Source organism: Photinus pyralis, unplaced genomic scaffold (assembly GCF_008802855.1).
Source record: "Photinus pyralis isolate 1611_PpyrPB1 unplaced genomic scaffold, Ppyr1.3 Ppyr1.4_LG4, whole genome shotgun sequence".
NCBI classification, from domain to species: Eukaryota; Metazoa; Arthropoda; class Insecta; order Coleoptera; family Lampyridae; genus Photinus; species Photinus pyralis.
In genome coordinates, this window is record NW_022170511.1 from 29,420,765 (window position 1) to 29,444,291 (window position 23,527).

General features: G+C 35.8%; 2 protein-coding genes across 4 annotated transcripts in view; one reads left to right on the forward strand and one right to left on the reverse strand.

Annotated features, from left to right (window-relative positions):
* LOC116169367 (ankyrin repeat and SAM domain-containing protein 1A-like) overlaps positions 1-9,988 on the reverse strand; it is a 51,327-nt gene extending 41,339 nt beyond the window's left edge. For all 3 annotated transcript variants that reach the window (XM_031485442.1, XM_031485440.1, XM_031485443.1), the window contains exon 1: positions 9,850-9,988. In XM_031485442.1, the coding sequence (XP_031341302.1) occupies positions 9,850-9,953 (104 nt within the window). In that variant the 5' untranslated portion in view covers positions 9,954-9,988. The remainder of the gene's footprint in view (positions 1-9,849) is intronic.
* Positions 9,989-10,156: 168 nt separating this feature from the next.
* Positions 10,157-22,088, forward strand: LOC116169369 (transmembrane 7 superfamily member 3-like). Its single transcript, XM_031485444.1, has 8 exons — positions 10,157-10,298; positions 10,345-10,677; positions 20,155-20,402; positions 20,449-20,620; positions 20,670-20,837; positions 20,885-21,037; positions 21,084-21,344; positions 21,394-22,088. Exons 1-8 carry the CDS (start codon positions 10,226-10,228, stop codon positions 21,579-21,581), a joined length of 1,596 nt encoding a protein of 531 aa, XP_031341304.1. The 5' UTR covers positions 10,157-10,225; the 3' UTR covers positions 21,582-22,088.
* Positions 22,089-23,527: the final 1,439 nt, after the last annotated feature.

Here is a 23,527-nt window from a genome sequence, read left to right on the forward strand (position 1 = left end):
CGACCAATTTGATATTACGATTACTTCCCTTGTTCGTTAATAAAGCAAAGTGGCTAGTCGCTTTACGGGAGTTTAATTACAATATTATAAGGCAGCTAAAATGGTAATTCTACAACCTTCATCGCCTCCCAGCTCGCCTTTCAGTTACTTGTGGTCTCATACATGTACCGTGTGTCCTTTTTTGGTTGAGACTCATCTGTTTTTAAAGATATAGACTTGCGGTTTTCGCGCTCCCGTTCCACTTTTTTGTGAAACTTTTTAATAGCACAAACATAATCAGTCTAACTACGTTTGTTTCTGAGATACAGAAAAAACGAAAAGTTTGACTTTTTGGGATTTTATTGGATGTTATTATATCTCACTACCCACGCATACCCAGAATAAAGATAAAAACTGCCTATTTTACATATTTTTACGTAGAATTCAGTGCTGTAATCAAAAACATGTTTGGACCACCGCTTCCGAGATTTGACTCGAAGTTGGTATTTTTAAATGCAACATACTGTATAAAGTAATGTTAATTTTTTACGTTCTTTTCCCTGATTGATGTATCGAAACCTATATTTTTTTTTAAATTTTAGCCATAAACCAAAAATAAAAACCTTATTAAATACTGGACCATGGATTCATGGTGGTAAATAAGGTCAATAAAAAAAATCGCTGACGGCTCTTTCAAAATTTTGCAAAATAATAGGTAATGTAAGATCTAATCACATAAAAAAGTATAGGTTGGATACATCAATTTAATTAGGAAAAAGAAGGCAAAAAATTGACGTTAAGATATACAGGGTGTTTCGTTTAAAGAATACCAACGTTGGATCAAATCTCAGAAACAGTGGGCCAAAAATATTTTTTACTATGCCATTGGATTCTACGTAAAAATACCTAAAATGGGCAGTTTTTACCTTTTTTCTATCTCACATGGGTAGTACGATACGATAACATTCCAAAAGTCAGACTTTTCGTTTTCACCCTGTATCTATGAAACTATCTAAGAGACAGACATATTCACAAAAAAGTGGCACAGGGTCGCGAAAACTGCTGAGACACACTCCAGTTTTAACCAAAATGGGGGACACCTAGGGACACACGGTACATACGGACAGCGGATAACGCAGTTCGAATTGTATAGAAGATTAAGTCAGAATACACTTACCTTATGACGCAGTGCAAGCTGGGATTAAGTATACGATACCTACCTAATCAAAAGATGTAAGTCGAGATTGTACTTACCTAATCCCAAGATTTAAATTGAGAATATACTTAATTGCGAGATATAACTGTAGGGATTAATCTCTATAACAAAACAGTAGAATTCGAATACAGTACTACAATAGTCACCTATAGTAAAATTTCATGTTCTGGGTTTAATGTTAGAGCATTAAAATTTTGAATAACTTCCTACTACAACCCTTAAATAACGTCAACAATTTTTAAATCTTAGGTGTACAAAGCCGACCAGTCCATTCGTAAATTAATGTAACTTCAACACTGATCCGTCTTTGAGGTTTCACGACGTCTAGGATTGAAAATGCTATCCTCCACGTTGGTGATTTTACTTATTGACTCGTTGACTTGTGGTTACTCCTTAGGTTATAACTCTTTGCACAAAGATTACTTGGAACGTTGTGCGCCAAATTTAAATATCTCCTTGAGTTCAAAATCGATACGTCACCTGAACCACCGATGTTCACAACTTAAATTTACGGTTTAGAGGTGGGATTACTCCACCCTCTCATCACACAGAAATGTACAAGAGATCTTTTAGTTATAATATTTTTAAAGTATATTCCTCTGTTCCAGATTTGATTAAGCCCCTTTTTCCGCAGTATTTCAAAATTAAATTGCGTCAAATATTAGCCCATGACTCTGTACGTACGTTGTAGATTGTCATTCATATCTATCTTGTTTAACTTGTCTCTTTGTCCGCTTTTCTTAGTATATTACTCAATCTCTTTTCATCTCACTCTCATTTAGTTACTCCTATGTGCATTTATTACTATTTCATATTTTCCTTTTTATTATATTACTCAATTATAACCATTACTTGATTATGTTAATTCTAATTGTATTCAGGGAGTCGGTGGAAGATCAGAACCTGCCTGTGCAGCAACTGAACCGATAACCCCTGTGGTTTCCATTTTTTTAATTTGGTGGAAATAAACACATTATTATTATTATTATTAATTGTACCCTTCGAACAATAAATATACTCTCAAATGCAGGTAACATCATCTGCTTTATTTATGATGCAAACGTTATAGGTTACAATTTAACAAAATAAACAATTCGATACCACTTTCCTAACTGAAAAATCTATCTTACATTCCGCAACTTGAATGAATATTCCAATGAAACGCGAACGCAATTTAGTTTTTTCACTACTAGCGTCTGATGACATGATTATTAACCTTTTTTCCACTTGTAAAGTAGGCTTTCTCGGCATTTGTTCAAAGTGGTTAATATAGTTGACGCCAAATTAAGTTGGGTATGACTCATTCTTAAAATTGTACGGATTAAGATTCAAGCAACGTCAGTCGTATCTAAATCGACGTTTAGTTAATATGCGCACGGGTAGATGTCTCTGTAACTTGTTAACTTCAAGTTCAACTTTTAATCTGTCAAACTTCGAGGTTGCGTAAATTGATATGCGGATTCAAAACTAAAAGCACTTAAAGGGAACTGTTAAAGGGAACTGTTAGTATTTAGTGAATTATTAAAATAGAAGAAATGGTTGTTATAATTATCTTATTTGAACCTATACTTAATGTAGGTAAACACACCGATCCTCTACATTCATTTATAACATGCATTTCAGGCAGAAAACTGGCAAATCAAATGCGTTATTCTAAAATGTTGAACATTAGCTACGAGCAAGGTTTCACAATATCGTATACAGTCCTCTTCTTTCGGCAAAGGTGATTTGGTAACGAGACATCTGTATCTGCACCTATCGTGCTTCAGCTTATGAGATTATGTCAAGAAGAAGTCAAAAACAATTTCGTTATACTTATAACGGATGTTCAGTTCTAGTTTAGATGCTACAAGATAATTATAAAGTTACGTCAATGGTTTTCACAATTTCATATGCAAGTTGTTACAATTTACCGATTAAACTCTCCACAAGTGCAAAGTAGTTTTTTAAAAAAACTGTTTCTTGATGTATTGAAGTAAAAACGTAAAAATAAATGTTAACCAGGTAAACACGAAATGACAGAAGAAAAGCTGAGGAATGCGCGACATACGTTTTAGACCGCCCGTATGAATTGTACAGCAAACTCAAGTTACGAATTTCTATCCTTCTCTAGCAACCGTCAATCTGTGTGAGAGGCACCGTTCCATACGCTAATTATTGCAATACATAGCGATGAGTCATACCCAACTTAATTTGGCGTCAACTATAATGTGGACATTATTAACTAGTAGTCAATAATGAGAACTGTCACGCTGTCACTTTTAGAAAACACAACCCGAAATTTCGCTAAATAAACGTTTGGAAAAGTATAACACGAAAGCAGTATTATGACAATGAAGGCCTCCTGCCAATCTTACATCATTTTCAGAGAAATCTTTGATCCAAACGGCAATTGCTTCATTAAAAAAGCGGTAACAACGAAAGCTATGTATGTAAGGTCTATTTTCATCTTTAAGCACGTGAATTGGGAAGTGGGTAAATGCAGTTAACCTCTTCTAAACTGCTCGATTGGTATTGAAAATTTTTGTACTCATTGAATGGAAAGATAATGTTTCCAAGCATCCTCGATGCACGGGAAAACGACTTTCCCGCATCGCGGTGTTTTTTAGTTTCCGCTGGAGACAAGGGGTTATGCGCGTTCTTCAGTTGGTAGTACTTATTGAAGTCAACGAACGTCATGTCATGGTTAACTGTCATCTGCTGTAAAATCAAACCGTTGGTTGAGGGTATTTAGTGCGATTCATGGGAAACAGACGTACACTAAGTTTTACGTAAATATATAAACAAGAACTTATAACGCAATCAAATTATTTTTCAGAAGTGGAACTCAAGAAAAAGTAAAATTTATTGTTAAAACGTCTTAAAATGTGACCAGTGATATTCCGCAACTGTTGGCATATGCAGCTTAAGAAAGCACATATTAACACACACAAAGCTTCCAAGGATTATAAATGTAACGAGTGTATTTACGCAACTCAAGATACATCAAATTTGAGATCACATTTGTTCACACATGTCTTCTGGGAATATTAAATACGATCAGTACACTTACGCGACCAATAAAAGCACGACAAAACTTTATTAATTTTGACCTTTTTTACGCAATTCGTTACAAAAAATATTGTACCTAACTCTTTCGGAAAGAATTTTCCCGCATTCGCACTAAATGCAGCACTCCCTACGGTCGTGCTGCAAACAAAGTGCTCATGCGGAAAAATTAACTTACCGAACTTGTTAGGTAAATAACTATTGCGTTGATCTATTGTTGATGTGTATGGAAAAGCAATTATGGAACAATATTTAGCACTTTTTTCACTAAATATTTGTAACTAATGCCTCATACAAATGCGACAAGCTCGTCTTGCATACGTGCTTCCCCCTTTCATCATCCGGAATGCGCACACGTTCTCGCTCACCCCCCGAAACACCAAAAAAGCGCGCTCTACTTAACTTGAAGTTATATTTTAAAACGGCGGCAAATAAAATGCTCCCTCTTCTATAAAAAGGAGTTTGGAAAAACAAGCAAGTTTGAATTAGGGTTTATCGGGTAACAGATTCAAAAATGAACATCATGATTTTAAACTTATTTTTCTTTCTGATCTAGCTAGTTGTGCTAAAAAGACTATTTTCAAATTTGCAACATTAAGGGCCGGTTGTACAAACGCAGTTTAAACCTTGCTTGGAATTAATCAGCGGATTACGGTCTAAGATTGGTTGAAATTTGAACGTTTTGTCAAATTTCAACTAATCATATGTCTTAATCCATTGCGTTAATCTAAACGAGGTTTAAACCGTCTTTGTGCAACTGGCCCTAAAGGTTAAATGGCAACCCCAAAAAAATGCAAATACAAATTTTGTTGAACCACAAGGTTTCGCGTTTGACCCTTGTATTTCCTCGTGTGTTTCGCACTTCCAGAGCTGCTAAAGCAGTCAATTCGAGAGTCAATTGCACTAAATGAAATATTGTTACCAGCCGAATCAAAACAGCGTTTTACTCGCTCCTTAAATAACCGTGACGTGTGTCATTTCCAATCGATTTATGATCCGAGTGGTCTTACATGGTACGCGAGATGGTACATATACGAAGTGGAGACGAACAGGTCCATTTTAGCGGTGTTTTGACACTAAATATATCTCTCGATATATCTACTGGGTCTTCTTCTTCTTCTTGGAGTCCACAATCCTAGGATTGGTTGGACCTCGGGTTGGACGCACTCCTCCACCCTTTCCTATATCCTGCGCTAATCTTTTCACTTCTACATAACTACCCTTTCCGCGTCCTGGGCTATGTATCGCTCTGTCATCCTACCCCTATCTTGCCCTCTGCCATACCTTCTATAGTTAGTTGTACTAATCCTCCGTGTCTGACCACGTACCCTATCATTCTATATCATCTTCTCTGTACGGTTTTCCACATTTCCGTATTTTTCTGTACTAGCTCCAAGACTGCTTGGTTTGTAACCCTATCCATCCAGCTAATCCTCATTATCCTTCTATAGCACCACATTTCAAATGCTTCTAGCCTACAGGTTTCGCACCCGTATAGAGCTACACTCCATAATATGTACGTTTTGAACAGCTTTTTCCTAATTTAATAATAGTCTAATAATTAGTTAACAATTGCTGTTTTAACGTGAAAAAAAAGAATTGTTAACTAATCTGGGCCGATACCCAGTAGTCTATTCCTAATGTATTTCTGACGGTAAATACTCCTTGTATATTACTAAATATATCAAATTTGGCTATTGATGCTAAATCTACACTTATCAATTCATAACTTCAATCAAATTTAACCACAGATAAGCTTTATTTTTGTTGATAATTATTAATTTCCAAATTTACTCGTTGTTGTTCGATATTCCAAGTGGAGACGAAGAAGTTCATTTACCTAAAGGGCACAAAGGACAGGTGCCCACTTAACCACCAAGATAAACGGTCGCGTAAACGGTAGAAATAAATTAGCGTGTCAGTCAGTGAATTATATATATTTTTACATAAATGTTTATTTTCAAATGGATGAAATTAAACGTTCCTTTCGCCCTTCTGCAGGTAACGCTTAATACTATCTTTCGGGGCACAATCTATAGTGTCCCAAATGCGAGTGTGATTTGATTGACTTCGGTTATCTTCGCCATACGCGATTTAAAGTGTATTTGGGGCATCAAGCTTAGTGTCGCCATCGTCACCACAGTACACGTGTAACTTTTGTATGTAAAGTTGTATCTATTCTTGTTTTGTGCACGTATTTATATGGAACGCCGTTTTACTTTTTATTACGAAAGTTTACAATGTAACATTATAAACAACAGTTAATTTTATTTCCCGATTTATTATGTTTGTTGTTTTTATGTGAAACATTAAATATGTTTGTTTAAAAAACTTCACTTAATTGAAATGATGTATGAATTATATAGCAATGTGTATAACGAAAGTTTAACAATACAAATCAACAAACGAATACATAAACGAACAGGAATATAACTAACTAGAACTAATTCAACAAACATAAAAAATTTATTCATATTAAATGTGGGATTAAAATTATGAACAAACATTTTAATTCAACAATCATATTAATTCAATTATTGAAGTGTTGTACAAATATTCCTAACAATCATTTTAATTCAACAATCATATTAATTCGTGCTGTTAAAATCGAAACGCATTATTTAAAATGATTGTTGAATTAAAATGTTACATGAATTAAAATGTTTGTTGATAATTTTAATTCGTATCTGTGATTGTGCGGAAGTTTCAGGAACTATCCTTTAGTGTATTTGGGTACGTGTATGCTAGCGCCTAATTAAAATTATCAACAAACATTTTAATCTCGATTTTAATTCATGTAACATTTTAATTCAACAATCATTTTAAAAGATTCTTTTACTACGTCTAACAATAAAAATTTATTTGTTTGTTGAATTAAAGTGATTGTTGAAAATATTCGGCTTCAATTTTCAAATCGTCGAATTTATATGACTGATGTTTGTTGATAATTTTAATTCCACATTTAAAATGAATGAATTTTTATGTTTGTTGGACAAAATCGTTTTATTAATCGAAGTGTTTCTTGCAATTCAATTTAATTGTTTGTTATTAATTGTTTGTTGAAATACAGTTTCATATACACTCATTCAATATAACAATATAATTCATTTCACATTTTTATTAAGTAACATTTTTTAAACAATCATATTTAATACGTAAGACAATAACAATAAACGTAAAAAGTAGAGGCATACGATTGACTGTTATTTAAAATGGCACATTGTAAAATTTTGGAATAAAATTGTACAAATATTTTCAGAGAACATATTAATTCAACAATCATATGAATTCATGCTGTTAAAATCGGCAAGAATTATTTAAAGTGATTGTTGAATTAAAATGTTACATTAATTAAAATGATTGTTGATAATTTTAATTCGTATCTCTGATTGTGCGGAAGTTTCAGGAATTACAGTTTAGTCTATTTGACTACGTGTATACTAGCGCCTAATTAAAATTATCAACAAACATTTTAATTCATGTATCATCTTTATTAATCAACATTTTTTTTATCAATCTCTTAATACGTAAGATAAAAACAACAAACGAAAAATTTAGAGACATAAGATTGACTGTTATTTAAAATGATACATGATAAAATGTTGGTATAAATACTAAAACGGCGTTCCATATATTTATGTAGGCTTATTGAACTTTGCATCTGAATTAGACGCAGCCCTTGCAAGTTCCAACACATTTGAAAGGGTTCACAGACATCCGAAAAATGAAAAAACAGGACATATATTAAAAGAAACTCAATCTGCAAATTTAATTGTTTCAAACGACATCAGACTCCTCTAATCATCACCAAACATGGTTATTCATTATTCGATACGTGTTTAATGGACGAATGGATCAAGTTATGAGGGCGCGTCCTTTATGAGTGGTAAGATAAATTGTGTTCAAGTCGTTATCAAAAGAACACTTCCACGTGCACATTATATTAATTGTTAGGCACATCAATTTAAGTTAATTATTGAAGGAGCGGCACAGTGCAGTAAAAAAAGCGTCATTTTCAAGTCTCGAGCGCCAAAACGAACGACAGTTTTTAATTCAATACTCCACTGTCGGTTATTATCACGTGCTGCACGCTGCACCTACACTCAGGAATCGCAAATGTCGAACTACAGTACACATTATTATTGACGAAGATGGGTAGATTCAGTTAGCGAAGTAAACCCAGACTCGACTGAATCCACCGGCAGTCCTACATTCATAGAAAAGAAATTCCCCAGTCCATCCCAAAATTTAACAACAAAGGCATTGACGTCTTTTCCCACGAAAAATACAAGAATGGATTTTTAGCCATATTTATAGTTTGAACGTTATTGCTAACTTCACTGGAAATATACTAAATCTATTGCTAATCAGTGACTGCAAATTTCACACGGATGCATTGAACAGAAATGTACGTGTAGGTACGTAATGCAAATCTTGTAGACATATACAACCTAAATTTGGATTACATACAGAAGTTCCTTACCCTTACGGCCTTACTTTGCATCAAGTCATGTTCACGTGTCTGTTTAGATCTCGAGTATCGACGGTAGTAGTGCGCCTGATACAACAATACTCCAGGATATTGACTATGGCTATCAGCTATCAGTATGGATGTATCAGTCTGGTGAGTACACTGTCGCGTCTATGGTAATGCTTTTGCAACATCTGACCTACACCTTTCGCCCTTTTTATAACGAAAATAGCAGGCTGACACGAGTTTTGCATTTATGCGGTGATTTTATTCTATAATCCACGTCTTATGACCCCAAAAATTCTTAAAAGATAACGCGCTATCTATCTCTCTTTCGAAGGAAGTTACTCTTAATCAACACTTTTATCAGAATTTATATTTGTGGACGGTGTCGACAGCCTCTTGGGTCACTCCCTTAATCGTGAAAAACAATCGAAAGTTACCAAAGCCGACTGTGATTTCATGGTCCTTTCTCACCAAATCATTGCGTAATAAAACCGCATCGACTAATTATAATTAAGTAAGAGTTTATTAACGTGTGAAAAGATAAAGTAGCTGTCATTCTGTTCCTAAAGGCTGTAAACTTCGCAGTAAAATACAGAGCCGAGCTTGTCAATAAAGGTAGGGTATCTTAATTAAGGAGTTTCCATTCCAACAGGTACAAGTGAAAAGTCCTTGACCTAGACGTGATACGAAAATTGCTCCATTAGCATAATACTCTTTAAAATTGCCTGTACAGGTAGGTGCATGGATAGAAAGTATTCAACTCGTTGAAACGTCACTAATTAACTACTTTCACTTCACTGCCAATTACATTTAATTTGTAAACGCTTGCACATGAACATTTTTATGGTGATTAAAAACAATTTCTATAATTGGGTCGCGGTATAAACTGTGACGTCCGCTAATAATTATGAAAAATAGATTATGTAAAAGTGTTAAATGAGTCATATTTATTGAAACACCTGATTAAAGTTTACAACAATTGAGAATAAGTCTCACTTATCTTTGTTATTATTTACTATTGCAATCTGATAACTGAAACCGCCTGAGGGGTTGAAGAATAGTCTTGGGGAACCACTTTTCATTCATAAAGCAAACGTAAATTGTAAGAAAACAGCTGAAAGTTTCTTACCTCGCTAAAGGGCCACTCCTTTTAGCCCTTTGGCCGAGTATTTTTTCTACGACGACAACGTTTCCGCTCCGAGCTGCTTCGAGCAGCTCCTGGTCCTTGCCCATCGCCCATTAACACTTAATAAAACAACTTAACAACGAACTACTCATAAAAACACGATTTTCACGCTTCCGTACTATATTTCATTGATCGGCTTCGTCCATGTTGCGACTGTAGTCGCTCTGACGGCCTGCACCTCAACTAACCGAGCAAAAACATTGTCAGTTTACTAAATTAAGGTCGACGTCATTAATAATTAGCGCAGTGCAACAATTAGTGCTTTACACACGCATGTATAACAATTGTGTGCCGGTTTTAATCGAAACAGGCCAGAAATATGCGTTTACATCGTTTATACGGTCTTGTTGTTCTACACCTAACCTTACAAAGTACGTTCGCATTACTCAACGGTAAGTTTACAAACAAAACTTCACTGTACGTGCACACTTGGATCAGTTTTAGAACAACATGTCGAAATTGACCTATCCGACTATGGGAGGAACACGACATTTACATATAAACTGTATTTGGCGGAAGGAAATGTGGTTGTAAATGTCGCAAATGCGACTAACGGTCGATTTTTTGTCATACAGGCTCACAGTTTTCAGTCTAATAATATTACGTTATCTAAAACGGAAACGCCAACTTTAGGTTCTTACGTTGTCGGGACGAATATTGGCATGGTCGAAACTCCGCTGAATTCCGATGAGGTGTACCGATATTACATAAACTACGTCGATAAGGCCAACATTCAGGTGTTACTCTCTGTCATATTGTACGGGGATGAAGGTTTGTATTTTAGTGATTGCATGCACATTGCTTACTCATTTCAAAGTATATGTAGAAATTGTATTTTGATTGTAGCTCGGAGTATAGCGTCTTGCGTGCTGTGTTTTCTTAACTGGAAGTCTTCAGCATGAGCCCAATTCTCGTGCTTTGATTTTCTCTGTGTAATGAAGCTTACAATAACAGTTTGAAGGGTCGTTTTCTATCATCTTGAAATTATAAAGCGTGATACGGTTTAAATCTGCTGAATAATTTCATAAGTGTGTCACTGATTGTAATATACAGTGCTAATTCCTGTTATACAATTACTGGCAAGAGTAGTGCAGGAATACCTTATCAACTGTGACCAGTTTTGCTAAGTGATGCTAAGAATAGACTAATCAGCAAAAGCCAAAAAAGTTTCTAACAATTTGGCGAAGGACTTATAGGGGAGTGTGCAAATCTGCCACAGAGACTATTGGGATGGATATAATAAGAGGTTGTACTCGAATGCCTCATCTCCACTTCACAAGTTTGATGAGCATACATGCCATAATTTCAATGCCGCTGATAGTTTACTCAAATTGAGTCGGGCGAATTTGTTGCAAAGCGGTCGGTGTCGTCAGATCACCCGCTAATCTAAAGGTTGCGCAAAGGATCAACGTCTCTTGCTTTTGAGAATGTACCTGATCTATGACAGTTATAGAGTATAGAGTCGTTTCACTTGAAGGCATGAAAGCTTATTGATAGCTTTACTCTCGGCTTTACTAGAAAAGCCAGTCATTCAGTAGCAGGTGCTAGAGCTGATAGAAAGCTGTGAGTACGGATAACTGTAGCGTTGAACACCCATTTTACTTCAAGACAATGCAGCCAAATTCGTGGCTACCCAATGAAATAATCAACTATATTTCCCCTCAAAGAATTACCGAAGCATGCGCTTCAAAAGGCAGTTTAAGTTTTCCTTCAACTCGGTTACGCTTATGACTTTGCCAGTGGACGTAAATGAGAGGCAATATTTGACAGACTGTTTGTAGAAACAGATAGCGCTCTAAAGTTTCGTTCACATTAGACACTCTCACAAGGTCACAGGTCGAGTTTCAATGTCTATATTAACATACGAAGGTCGTTTGAAAAGTCTCCTGTTTTGAATAAATAAAAATGGTAAAGAAACATACAATTTTATTTTCGACTTCCCCCCCCCCTCGCCCTTTTCACCAGCTCCTCAAGATAGATGATCACGCGTTCCTTCACATGGTCGTTCGTAGAAAGTTTTTCTCCAACTTTTTACTTTTGGCAAAATATACTGCAGTAGATTAGATAGACATTCAGAAAACTCAATTTTATACGAAGAAGAAGCCCACTCTGTCCGCAAACTCAATGTAGTATCGATTATTAAATGTAGGTATAACAAGAGCAATATAAAAACAATGGGTTTTTGTATTCTGTGTTTGGGAAGTACGGCCCTCTGCTGGCATATTCTGCGATTGTTACAGGAAAACCTTTAAACTGTCGTATTTTTATATGGAATTGTAATTTCAGTTTCAACCTGACAATATAGCTGTTTCTGTTTACATCAGGCATGGGTAACCTTTTTTTCCAAGGGGCCAAAATAACATTTTTCATATGCACCACGGGCCACAGTCGAGGCCACAGTTGAAAATAAAAAGTATGTTTAAAGAAATCAATAATCATCTATTTTTTTTGGTCTTGACCTATATTTTGCTTTCGTAAAAGTCATTTAAAAAAAACATTAAGTTCTCCTGAAAATTGACACGATTTTGCCAGGGGCGGCTACTACTAAGGGCCGCATGGCCGCGCGCCCCTCCTGAAAAAATCACAGAAAAAAGAAAAAAGAATTTGTTTTTTGTTTATCACTGTCTTAACTTCGCAAGAATTAATTCAATGTCCTATACTTAATTATAATCCTAATGTAATAATAATCGTAGACTTATTGCGGATCGTAACAAATTCTACGAAAACTAAAATAAACTAGATTGAAGATTTCTTATTTGTTATTTGAATGCACTCAATGACCAGCGACAGCCACACGCTCTCGCTGTCATTCAAGGGCACACGGCGCGCGTGCTCGGCCGCATCAATTTCGCGGCCGGCGTTGCCATGACAACAGACAGTAGCATGCGCACTGCACTACTTTCAGTCTGTTCATTTAGATTAGCCTTTGGCCGCACATCTTTAGCGGCTGGAACTCGGCAGTGTCCGGTGTTACGTTGATTTGTATCGAATTTTCACACGAACGAGATTGAGATTGTCGTTATATCGAAAAAATTCCTATTATGAACGTCTATATTTTTGTATAAAATAATTTTTAATTGAAATTCAGAAGTGCCAGGAAAACGCGTGACCTTGAAAATTTTAAAAAATTTTCCCCGCGGCGCAAAGTGGTCTCAACCCCCTCCTTTTGCCATCGCCGTATTTGATAATGTATACAAATACATCTTCGCGCCTCCCCCCCATACTCAAAGTCCACGGGCCGCCACTGGATTTTGCATACAACATTTTCCAGATGTGGATAATAAATTTCCATATTCAGCTTGTATATACAAATTTTCATTTGTGGTCGTAAGATTTGTGGCTTTACAATGTTGCATATTCCAACACGTGTCGTTTTATTGCTCCACTACATTTTTTATTCCATATCTCGATTCTACTCAAAAAAGTAAAGTATGAAGAATTTATTCGTAACATTTGTTTGTTGTGGTGACAAGTGGCGCTGCAATCGCAGAAACTAATTTTAATTTTGCTAATAATGTTTGTTTATAAAAAAACATTTTACGTAACTGTACTTTAAAAAAACCATAAAAACATGTTTCGAATAAATTTTCATGCCCTTTGAGTAGAATCGAGATATGTAATAAAAAATGTGGGTTCTCATTTGGAATTAAAAACTTGCCCCCCTACCCCCCAAAAGTGGAGTAATTTTCTAATGACACGTGTGGGCTTCGGAACAGATTGAAATCTTACGATTTTTTCCTGTCGGATCAAGATTGTAGTCATTTTCCCACATTATTTCGTCAAATCGATTTCTTCGCACTCCCGTTAATAAGTGTTTCATCTAAGGAAAGAGCATACCTACCCAAAAAGCTAGGCAAATATTAGTTCCTATTCTTTTACATAATTAGGAGAAGCGTAACTCCCAAATGTGTGTGAAAACTGTTTGTTTTTTGTCCTTTCTAGCACTCATGTTTTTTAGTACACTCTTCCTTTCAAAAAATACAAAGTGCACTTTTGCGCTCTTGTCTTGTCTGTCTGTCTGAGTCACAAAGGCTCCGCTACTACACCGCTTACAGACTTGGTACTGGTATCATTTGATCAGTAATAAAAATTTATTTCGTGTTTGTATTCTCGTTAAGGCATGAAATAAGGGCTATTAAAATCGTATAAGGAGCGCAAAAGTGCACTTTTTATTTTTTGAAAGTGAAAGTGCACTAAAGAAAAACAAATTTGATAGTGCACTCTTTGCCCCTTGCTCACAAGCGGCTTAAAGAATTTTTTTAATATTTACATGGTATATCCATATAGAAATTTGAAACCAATATCACCTGCCAGCAAAAAAAAGCTCGCGGAACGTATGTGCAGGCAAGTATACAGGGTCTTCAATCTTAAGTCGACACTATTCTAACTTCGTTATTGTAATAGATACAAGGTCGGTTAAATTGACAGGCGCATTTTCAAAATATCAGCAAAAAGGCACTTTTTTCTCATGAAACTTTCCTGCCTTTTATGTAAATGGCATTATGTTGAAATGAGCGAAGTAATTTTTGTGTGTACTACAGAAATTCTAATGCATCAGTAGATCAATCCACCATTATTTTTGGAGGAAAAATACCTTATTTAATAATGACGAAAGAGAGGGGGGGGGGGTAACTTTCGAACATTTGTGTAGGTACCTACTTCGTAGACTTTTCTTTTTTTACAATAATTAAAGGTGATGCGTTTAAAACCGTTCGTACATTGCAACGCATTTTTTTTTGTTATTCTGTTGCTTTTTGCCTTAATTTTACTTTAAAGCGGTGTAGTACCTACCTACCGTAATGCTCCGGCAATTATAGCTTTGCATGAACCAGTGGGCTTATGGGCTAGCAATAATTAATAACGACTACGGACGCTCTACCTGACATATATTACATTTACTTAACATTTAGAGCTCTTTTACACGGGGATGCTGTATGCGAGATACTGTATCCGAGATACAGCCTATCGCCAGAATTTAGGTCAAATACACTTCGCATTCTAAACTGCTCGGATACTGTATGCGGGAAGTATGCGTGTGTGAACGGCTTTATAAAACGCAATGTTACAAGTGAATCCAAGATACCAGTCTGCAGGCGACTGTATCCCCCAGTAAAAGTAAAATAGTTCACAGGTTGAAAATAGAACATGGCTTCTGGAAAAGCAACACCCTGTATATTCTCACTACCATTGCCATGGCCAATAATAATACCGTCTTTATCTAAAGGGCGAAGTTCACCTAGGGCCAACATCGTCAACAGGTGTTCTCCCACTTAACCCATTAATGATGTGAACCCTTCAGCGTAACTTATATTTCAAATTAGAGCAAATATCTCAAAAACTGTAAATAGAAAAAACCGAGGAAAAAACAAAAATCTTGAAATGCTAACACTTTGTAGATCGGTAACGACGGGTAACGAAGCGTTTGCGGACCTATGTTTATAGGAATAAAATAAGTCAAAAAATTAACCCCTTCCGTATTTACAACATATTTAGGAACACCCTCTATAACTGTTATGGCGACTATTTCACGATTAGCCCAGGCTTAGGTTCAAAGCTCTAAGCATTACAATATTGCTTGTAAATTAGTAAGTAAGCACTCAAATACTACGATAAATTTCAGAGTTAAATAAACTCAAGTGAGATCATCCATCTCACAATATATTTGTCTCCTAGTGACCGAAACAAGTTCTAAAATTTTGTACATATTTTTGCGATGTTGAAGCCTCATAAATAAGGTAATTTTGATGCAATATTTAAAGTCGATTTACACAACTAAGATGGTCACTTTTTTTATTGGAAAGCATTATACACTGTGTCCAAGATAAGGATGTACAATTATCATGGGGATCACTGAAACCATTTTTTCATTGCAACTTTTTGAGCTCTATAAGGCCTATAAGATTTTCAATAAAAGGATTCGTTTCGGAGAAATCATCAACTTTAGTTTTTTATATGGCCCGCAAAAAAATGACACTATATTAAGTACCATTTTTTATTACAATACAACGATGTACCACACACACACACAAAAAGTTGGCAACTCTGTTGGTTTCAACAGGACCGTGCTTCTGCGCACAATGCGCTAATCTTTCGAGAATACCTATCGGACAAATTTTCTATTTTCCAGGAAATTTTCCGGATGAGTATTTTCGCACGGTTAGGGTGTTGTGCGCGGGCGCGCCATCCTGTTCAAATCAACTTTTGTTTTTTTTGCGTGTGCCGTATATCGTTGAAATTGTAATATGCTACTCAATACAGTGTGTACTTTTTTACAGGGCACATAAAAAACTAACGTTGATGATTTCTCCGAAGCAAAACGTTGCATTGAAAATCTCTCAACGGTGCCTTATAAAGCGTAAAAAGTGGCAATGAGAAAGTGGTTTTCATTAAAATTAAAATTAAATTAAAAACCAAATCGGAAATTTCGGTTTTCCATAACATTTTCATTAATTGATGTAAAAAAAGTGGTCGTATGTATTTTTTTATCTTGTAAAATAGGGGTAGGAGGGAATGTTAAATGTGGTCATCGAAATTTCTGGTTCGTGGATTTCACAAATTTGATATTGGTTTAAAATTCTATAGTTACACAATGATTTTACTCCACACATTTTCTTTTTACTTCTCTGCAATTTAACCACAAAAGTTCTACTTGCCAGCAAAATGAAACACCAAAAGACCCTATGACTAAATTAAAATTAATTCAAAATTCAAATATTTCCATATGCACTACCCTTTGTACAAGGCAATTTTTTGCAAATAAGTATACTGTTGGAAACTTTTACAGTCATTTAAATTGAAATGGTCAATATACATAAACACATTAAAGATTTCTATTTCACATTTATTACCAGATAACATCAGCAAGAAAACGAACCTTTGAATTTGGCAAATTGTTGCATTGAAATTGTGGAATAAAAAAGTTAATTCTAAATCCGCACCGAATTCAAAAGGCTCTGAAATGCACAAATTATTATTGATATCAACATTTCAAATTGGTTGAATCCTTTAAGTTGAAACAATCCAACAATTTTACGTTAGATTTTATACAAAGGCATTTTTTCATTAGTTCATAAAGGGATCCAATATTTACTTTGACCACTTAATCAGATATAAATAGAACTAACCTAGGACTACGATATTCTCGTTTATAGAATGAGTTGTAGAGCTGGATAGTATAATCATTGAATATCCAACTCCTCTGGATATTCAATGGTATAATAGAGACGTTATACGTCCGTGAAGTTGGCACCGCCCATTGTTCATATTAATATTATTTGTATGCACATCGTTTGTTTATCGTTTGTTTACGTTTGTTTAACTATTTTCATCGTTTGTTTACATTTCCCTATGTCTTTTTTAAAAATTCAAAGTGGGCGAGCTAACTTCACGGTGGCTCGCCTAAAATCATAATTCTGTTTGTTTATCGATGCAGGTCGTTTGTTTATCGTTTGTTTACGTTTGTTTAACTATTTTCATCGTTTGTTTGCATTTCCGTACGTCTTTTTTAAAAATTCCAGATGGGCGAACCAACTTCACGGTGGCTGGCCCAAAATCATAATGTTGTTAAGTTTGCAAGTCATTTGTTTATCGTCTGTGGGCGCGTAAACTTTACTGTCATTATAATATTTTTCATCACCATATGCATCTTTTTAAAAAATTAACTTTATGGTGGTGCAGCTAAAATTCGCTTATGAACCACTCTACAATTGTAGCAGTAAGCAGTGATTAGGTAAACGTAAAAGGATCTAATAAATTAATCACTGTTCTTCAAACAATTCTCTAATTTTCATATGAAAATGTACGATGGTACTTAGAACCGCCTACCGTTTTAATACAATGCGATAAAAAATGAGTTGCTGTCGAGTCACCTTTGGAATTTTTGTTTACATAGGAAATTGTACCACAGATTTAAATAGTATATTTAAATCTGTGATTGTACTTAACTTGAACTTCCAAAGGAGATTCAACAGCAATCATCATGGATCGAGTGTTCTAAAAAACCGCTCGAGCGACGCTCGTTCTAATTGTATGAAAAAAGCTCAGATCGACCCGGGAAAAAAATTTTCTTTTAGAACGTGGCCTGTAGAATCCATAATTTCAAACAGTTCCAAGATGGCTACTAGTTCAAAAGTTACAGCCCTTTGAATTTTCTTTCGAAATTGGTTTCTAGTATATAACTTTTGATTGAGCAGTCTGATCGAAAAAGTACGAATTGTTTTGGATTCTACGCACCAAAATTAATAAGAAAAAGTGTTTTCCCGAGAAATTTTGGTGTGGTCGATTTTTGGTAAAAAGGGAAGGTTTATACACTGCCTTTTTTTGAGGCCCGAAAAAAAATTTGTCTCAGATCGACCCGGAAAAAAAATTTCTTATAGAACGTGGCCTGTAGAATCCATAATTTCAACGCGAGACCGCTTGTGAGTTCCGAACACTCCTAAAAGTGCTCGAGCGCTTGGGAAAAGTGCTCGTGCGCGGAAAAAAAGCTCAAGAACGGAAAAAGCGCTCGGGAGCAGAAAAAACTTTTGAGAGCGGAAAAAACGTTCGGGAGCGGAAAAAACTATTACTATTTCAATCTGTGGTACAATTTCCCATGTAAACAAAAATTCCAAAGGTGACTCGACAGCAACTCATTTTTTATCGCATTGTATTAAAACGGTAGGCAGTTCTAAGTACCATCGTACATTTTAATATGAAAATTAGAGAATTGTTTGAAGAACAGTGACTAATTTATTAGAGCCTTTTACGTTTACCTAATCACCGCATGCATGCTACTGCTACAATTGTAGAGTTCATAAGCGAATTGTCGCTGCACCACCATAAAGTTAATTTTCCATTTAACATTTTTTAAAAAGATGCATATCGTGATGAAAAATAATATAATGACAGTAAAGTTTACGCGCCCACAGACCATAAACAAATGACTTGCAAACTTAACAACATTATGATTTTGGGCCAGCCACCGTGAAGTTAGTTCGCTCATTTGGAATTTTTAAAAAAGACATACGGAAATGCAAACAAACGATGAAAATAGTTAAACAAACGATGTGCATACAAATAATATTAATATGAACAATGGGCGGTGCCAACTTCACGGACGTAGACGTTATATGATGTTTTCTCTCACTGTTCTGGTAATAGTCCAAATGGGAATTTTTTCTTGATTACAACTCATACTCCGGTGTTTTGGAAATTAATTTCTAATCATTATATATACTTAAAAAATCCTCTGTAAGCATTTGCACCTAATTGCTGTTATAATTGCGTCTCGACAATAGGGTCGATTGAACTGAATTTATTATGGTAAATATCGACAGTTTTAGTTGTAATTTCGCCACTTGATACGATTTTATTGAAATCTCTGGCGATTTATTTAATACGATAAGACTGCAACTTATCTTATCTTATCGCGTAAATCTTTACAACATTGGTTTCGTATTTGCCTTCCCTATAAATGATAACCGAAGTAGTTTTCTTATTTACACTGTAAATTGCTTCCTCATGGAACTATATATATATAAATATATAAATCCTTTACACATGAACATAAAACTATTCCGGTTATTTCAAACTCGCCAGAAACTTCTTGACAACTCTATTTTTTCCGAACTGCACTTGCTATTCAAAAAATATAATCCGAGCGCTCAACTAAACTCGATCGATCTTTAATTATGTGATTTTCGATCTCTCCTCAATGGGTGGGCCACTCTATCTACCTATTTTTTCAAAGCTGAATGATCTCCTCTTTAATAAGTGAGTTATTTCGTCAATGAGTACTAATGGTCACTCTTTGATTTCGTACTCTTTCACGCTGTGAAATAATTTTTCTATTTTATGCCTACGTATTCTTCCTGTATTAAGGTATTTCACAAATATCTCAGAAACACTCAAAAGTGTATCGATCAGATTAGGCGAACCATTAGGTAGATTCGAAATATGCTGAACATGGTTGTTTGGCACGGATTTGGTTTATTCTGGGCTAGTCATAAGTATTGAGTTTGAACACCTTTTCAAATAAAGGGAGCAAAATAAATTGAATCTGGAAGACCTTGACAAAAAATCCTCTCCATAAAGAGTATATAGGGACTCTTTTCCGTTGGGTATTTGTCGAACAAAGCGTTCCAAGACAACTAGTCCACTTCTACAGAGCAAGACCTTACTCGACAGCAGTACAAAATGTAATCGCTCCATAGTCCATTTTCATGCTCACATGGAAACTTTTGTTACAAATGTGGCACATTTTGCGAACAGATCCAATTCCGGGAGGTTGCAATATGGTATACAACACGAAAAATGCGCCATACCAAGTACTTACCTACGACGATTACATGATACAAGTCGACGCGGCGCCCGCCCTCGATTTTTCCTGCGATATCTCCTACCCCCATCTCGACATGTACCACATGTACCTGTCGGAGGGCAATTCCGACATCAACGCCTACTTCGATGCCATTCAAAAGATGATGACCGTGGATGGGATAAAGAAGTACGCGAGAAAGGTCTGTGCCATAGTTTGGCAACGCGATATGTGCAACGCAGCTTTAGGTTTCAGATACTTTATACCAAAAATCACTTCGACGATATTACAGTGCTTATCCCGGTACAGGATCGGTATACGCCATAATCGCCACGTCCGGGAATGCAAGCTCCGCTTACGTACCGGCGGCGACTTACGCCTGCGACGTTAGCAATTGGGATGAGAGTTGCTTAGGACCGGGTAAGTTCTCCATTAGTCTCATTCACGATTTAAAAACTGCATGTTCTAGTGTCGGTCATTTGGAAAGTTATATGCGCGGTGATTTTATTTATGGGCGCTTTTATGTGCCTCTTTGGTCACAGATTCTTCAAGATTGAAATGTTTGTCTTTGGTTTTGTGTGTGGAAGTTTCATTTCGTACGTTTCCTCACCGTTTGCAGATGCGCCTTCTGCGAGTTGTAAGTGTACGTCCCCAAAATATTTTCAGCTAAGCTTCTGATTGCAGCCAGCTTGGGTTTTGCTGTAGCTTTTGGATGCTGCTACGGATGTATTTGGCTGTTTTTCTGGTGGAGATTTGGAATTCCGATATTATCTGTTTTTGTGCCTGTATTTTTTACGGGGTACATCATAGGATGCGCGCTTTATTACACAGGACTTGGTACGGCGTCTCTTTTCGCGGGCAGAAACTCTGATTTTTGTTTCAGGAGACTTGCGCTTATTCCAAAGTGACCTAAACTATTGGAGTTCTTTCTTTACCATCATCGTCGTTACAATGATGAGCTTGCTTTTTATTACGGTGTTTGCCAACATTTTATCTTGCAGTGTAATTGGAGCAACCGCAATAGTGATCGCCATAGATCATTATATTGGCGGTACTATCCATTACGTAATTATCAATAACATACGACGCGCAACTATTACCAACTTCAACTTGGCAATTTTGGATCCGCCATATCAATATAAAGGTATAATTTTTTCACGATTGAGGAGCATCTACACTGTCGTCTTTTCTAGATATTACATTAGGTGTGGTGTGGGTGGTGCTCGTAATATCGGGCGTTGTCGTACAGAGAAAACAACAGGTTGGCAAACCACCATTTCCACCACATCGAGCAGCTGTTGCAGATATAGCAGAACGTACACCTTTACTAAGCAACGCTCCTTTGAACTACAATATCGAAAATCGCCGGGCGTACACATAAAGTATCATTTTCATTATTATGACTGACCAACAGTTTTTAAAGTAGTGACGTTTTATATTCTAAAGAGTGCTAGCATAGCTAATTATTGCTGACATAGTATTTAATAGTAGCAGACAACTCCTTTAAAATGTAGCACCTTTATTTTGGGTAACTGTGAAATTGTGAAATGTATTTTGGTTGTTCACATTGTGATTAAACACCGGTGCTTAAAGGTCCTGGAAATCAAGATCGTAGATTGCACAAGCAACGGTTCCAATGCAACTCATATTGGCTGTGATTTATCGGAATGAAGTTTTGCGATCCCAACCCTGATGTGGAACGGAAATGGGGCTTATACTTGTGCCATTTGTCGTCTGGTAAGAAAGTCGTACCTAAGCCGACTTAAAGCTTAGTCTTCAATACACATCAATTATTAACCGTTAATGTAGCACATGATGTTATTACATTTTTAACAGCTAGACACCTACTTTTTTGTATGTACTCATAATAAAGTGTATTTATACCCTAGCCTTATATTTTAATCTACACAGTTAGGTACCTACCAACGGCATTCTTACATTGAAGTCTCCATTTAAATTATTTCAGCTGTTACATGTTGATTCGGGTGAAACGCCAATTTGTGAGCAGCTTGAAAATGAAAAAATCTTCTGTCTTTAGCACTAAATAAGGTACTAATAATGGTAGGTAGAAGAATCTTATACTGGGTCCATTACAACAATGAGGTAATTAAAAAATATTTGAAGTTTAGGGAATAAAACTGGGCCCATTTATTTATATTTATGTCACACCATAATGACTACCCTAATAAGCATTACATCTTCCGCTGTTTATTGTCTCAGAAAACAACCCCCAGATATTGTAATTCGAGCCAACACGTCATTTTTCATGTAAAGTAAATGGCGTGTCAAAGAAACATATTAGTAGACGAAATGACGCAAAAGCACCTCACACAATATTCAACTGTTAATTTTCAATATGACATTGTAGTGGAAGTATTTCAGTTATTATTTGCATAGATAAGGGTGTAACGGGAGCCTTTCAATGGTGGTTGACTTTTTTAATATTTGTAGAGTTATATTTGGCCGGGGAGCTAGGCAGTTCTATTAGGTAGCTGGGTATTCCAAACTTTTATTATTTTTAATTCGATAATTTCCCAATTGAATTAAGCTTTGCTGATGTGTCAACGGGTGGTTAGCAGGTTTTAAGAGAGAGGAAACTTAATTAATGCCCCTGGAGCTGTCGTAGAGCACACTCCCAAAGGGGAAAATTAATAAACTAAGATCACGACTCATTCATTTAACGTCGTGCATTCGTTGGAGTTTGTAACCAGAGTGTTTCAGCCGCCGTTCCCGTAAACAAAACCTGTTTGCCGTTTGCAACCGTTCCCGTCAAAATATTTCAATTACCTTTGTTGCGCCCAAAAGCTTTTGTCATTATTAGCAGGTTTTAGTTTCCTATGTTAATTTAAAACGAGCATTAAAACTGCAAGGATAAGTATCTTTTATCTGAACTGGAAAATTCCAAGAATCGATGGGGGTTAATTAGAATTATGAATTCAGGAATATTATCCGGCAAATTTAGTATGTGTAATTAGCGGTAACTGATTAAATGAGAAGTAGTAAACAGCATCCGATTAAGTCGTAATATATAATACCAATTACAGATTTTTAGGACGTCCCCAGCCCGTACAATTAATTAATGAAGTTTTAATTTTTGGATGTAGATAACCGAATACACTGTATCGACTGGAAAACCGTCGATCCCTCCATGAAATAGCCAGCATTCTTATAAAAAGGTTAAGTGTTGTTTGGAGGGGACTTTTGCCTTTGGAGTTTTAACCAAAATCATCTTTTTGTCTTTTGCATCTTCGTTACGTTTGTAAATACACTTATTTTTCAGCTTTTCCGTAAATTTACTTTGGCAACCGTGTCGTAATATCATCGATC

Excerpts from the sequence above, each read along its gene's own strand:
- LOC116169369 (XM_031485444.1), top strand. The coding sequence starts at position 10,226 with ATGCGTTTACATCGTTTATACGGTCTTGTTGTTCTACACCTAACCTTA. Across the intron at positions 21,038-21,083 it reads GCTTTATTACACAGGACTTG|GAGACTTGCGCTTATTCCAA; the intron begins GTACGGCGTCTC and ends TTTTTGTTTCAG. Across the intron at positions 21,345-21,393 it reads TCCGCCATATCAATATAAAG|ATATTACATTAGGTGTGGTG; the intron begins GTATAATTTTTT and ends CGTCTTTTCTAG.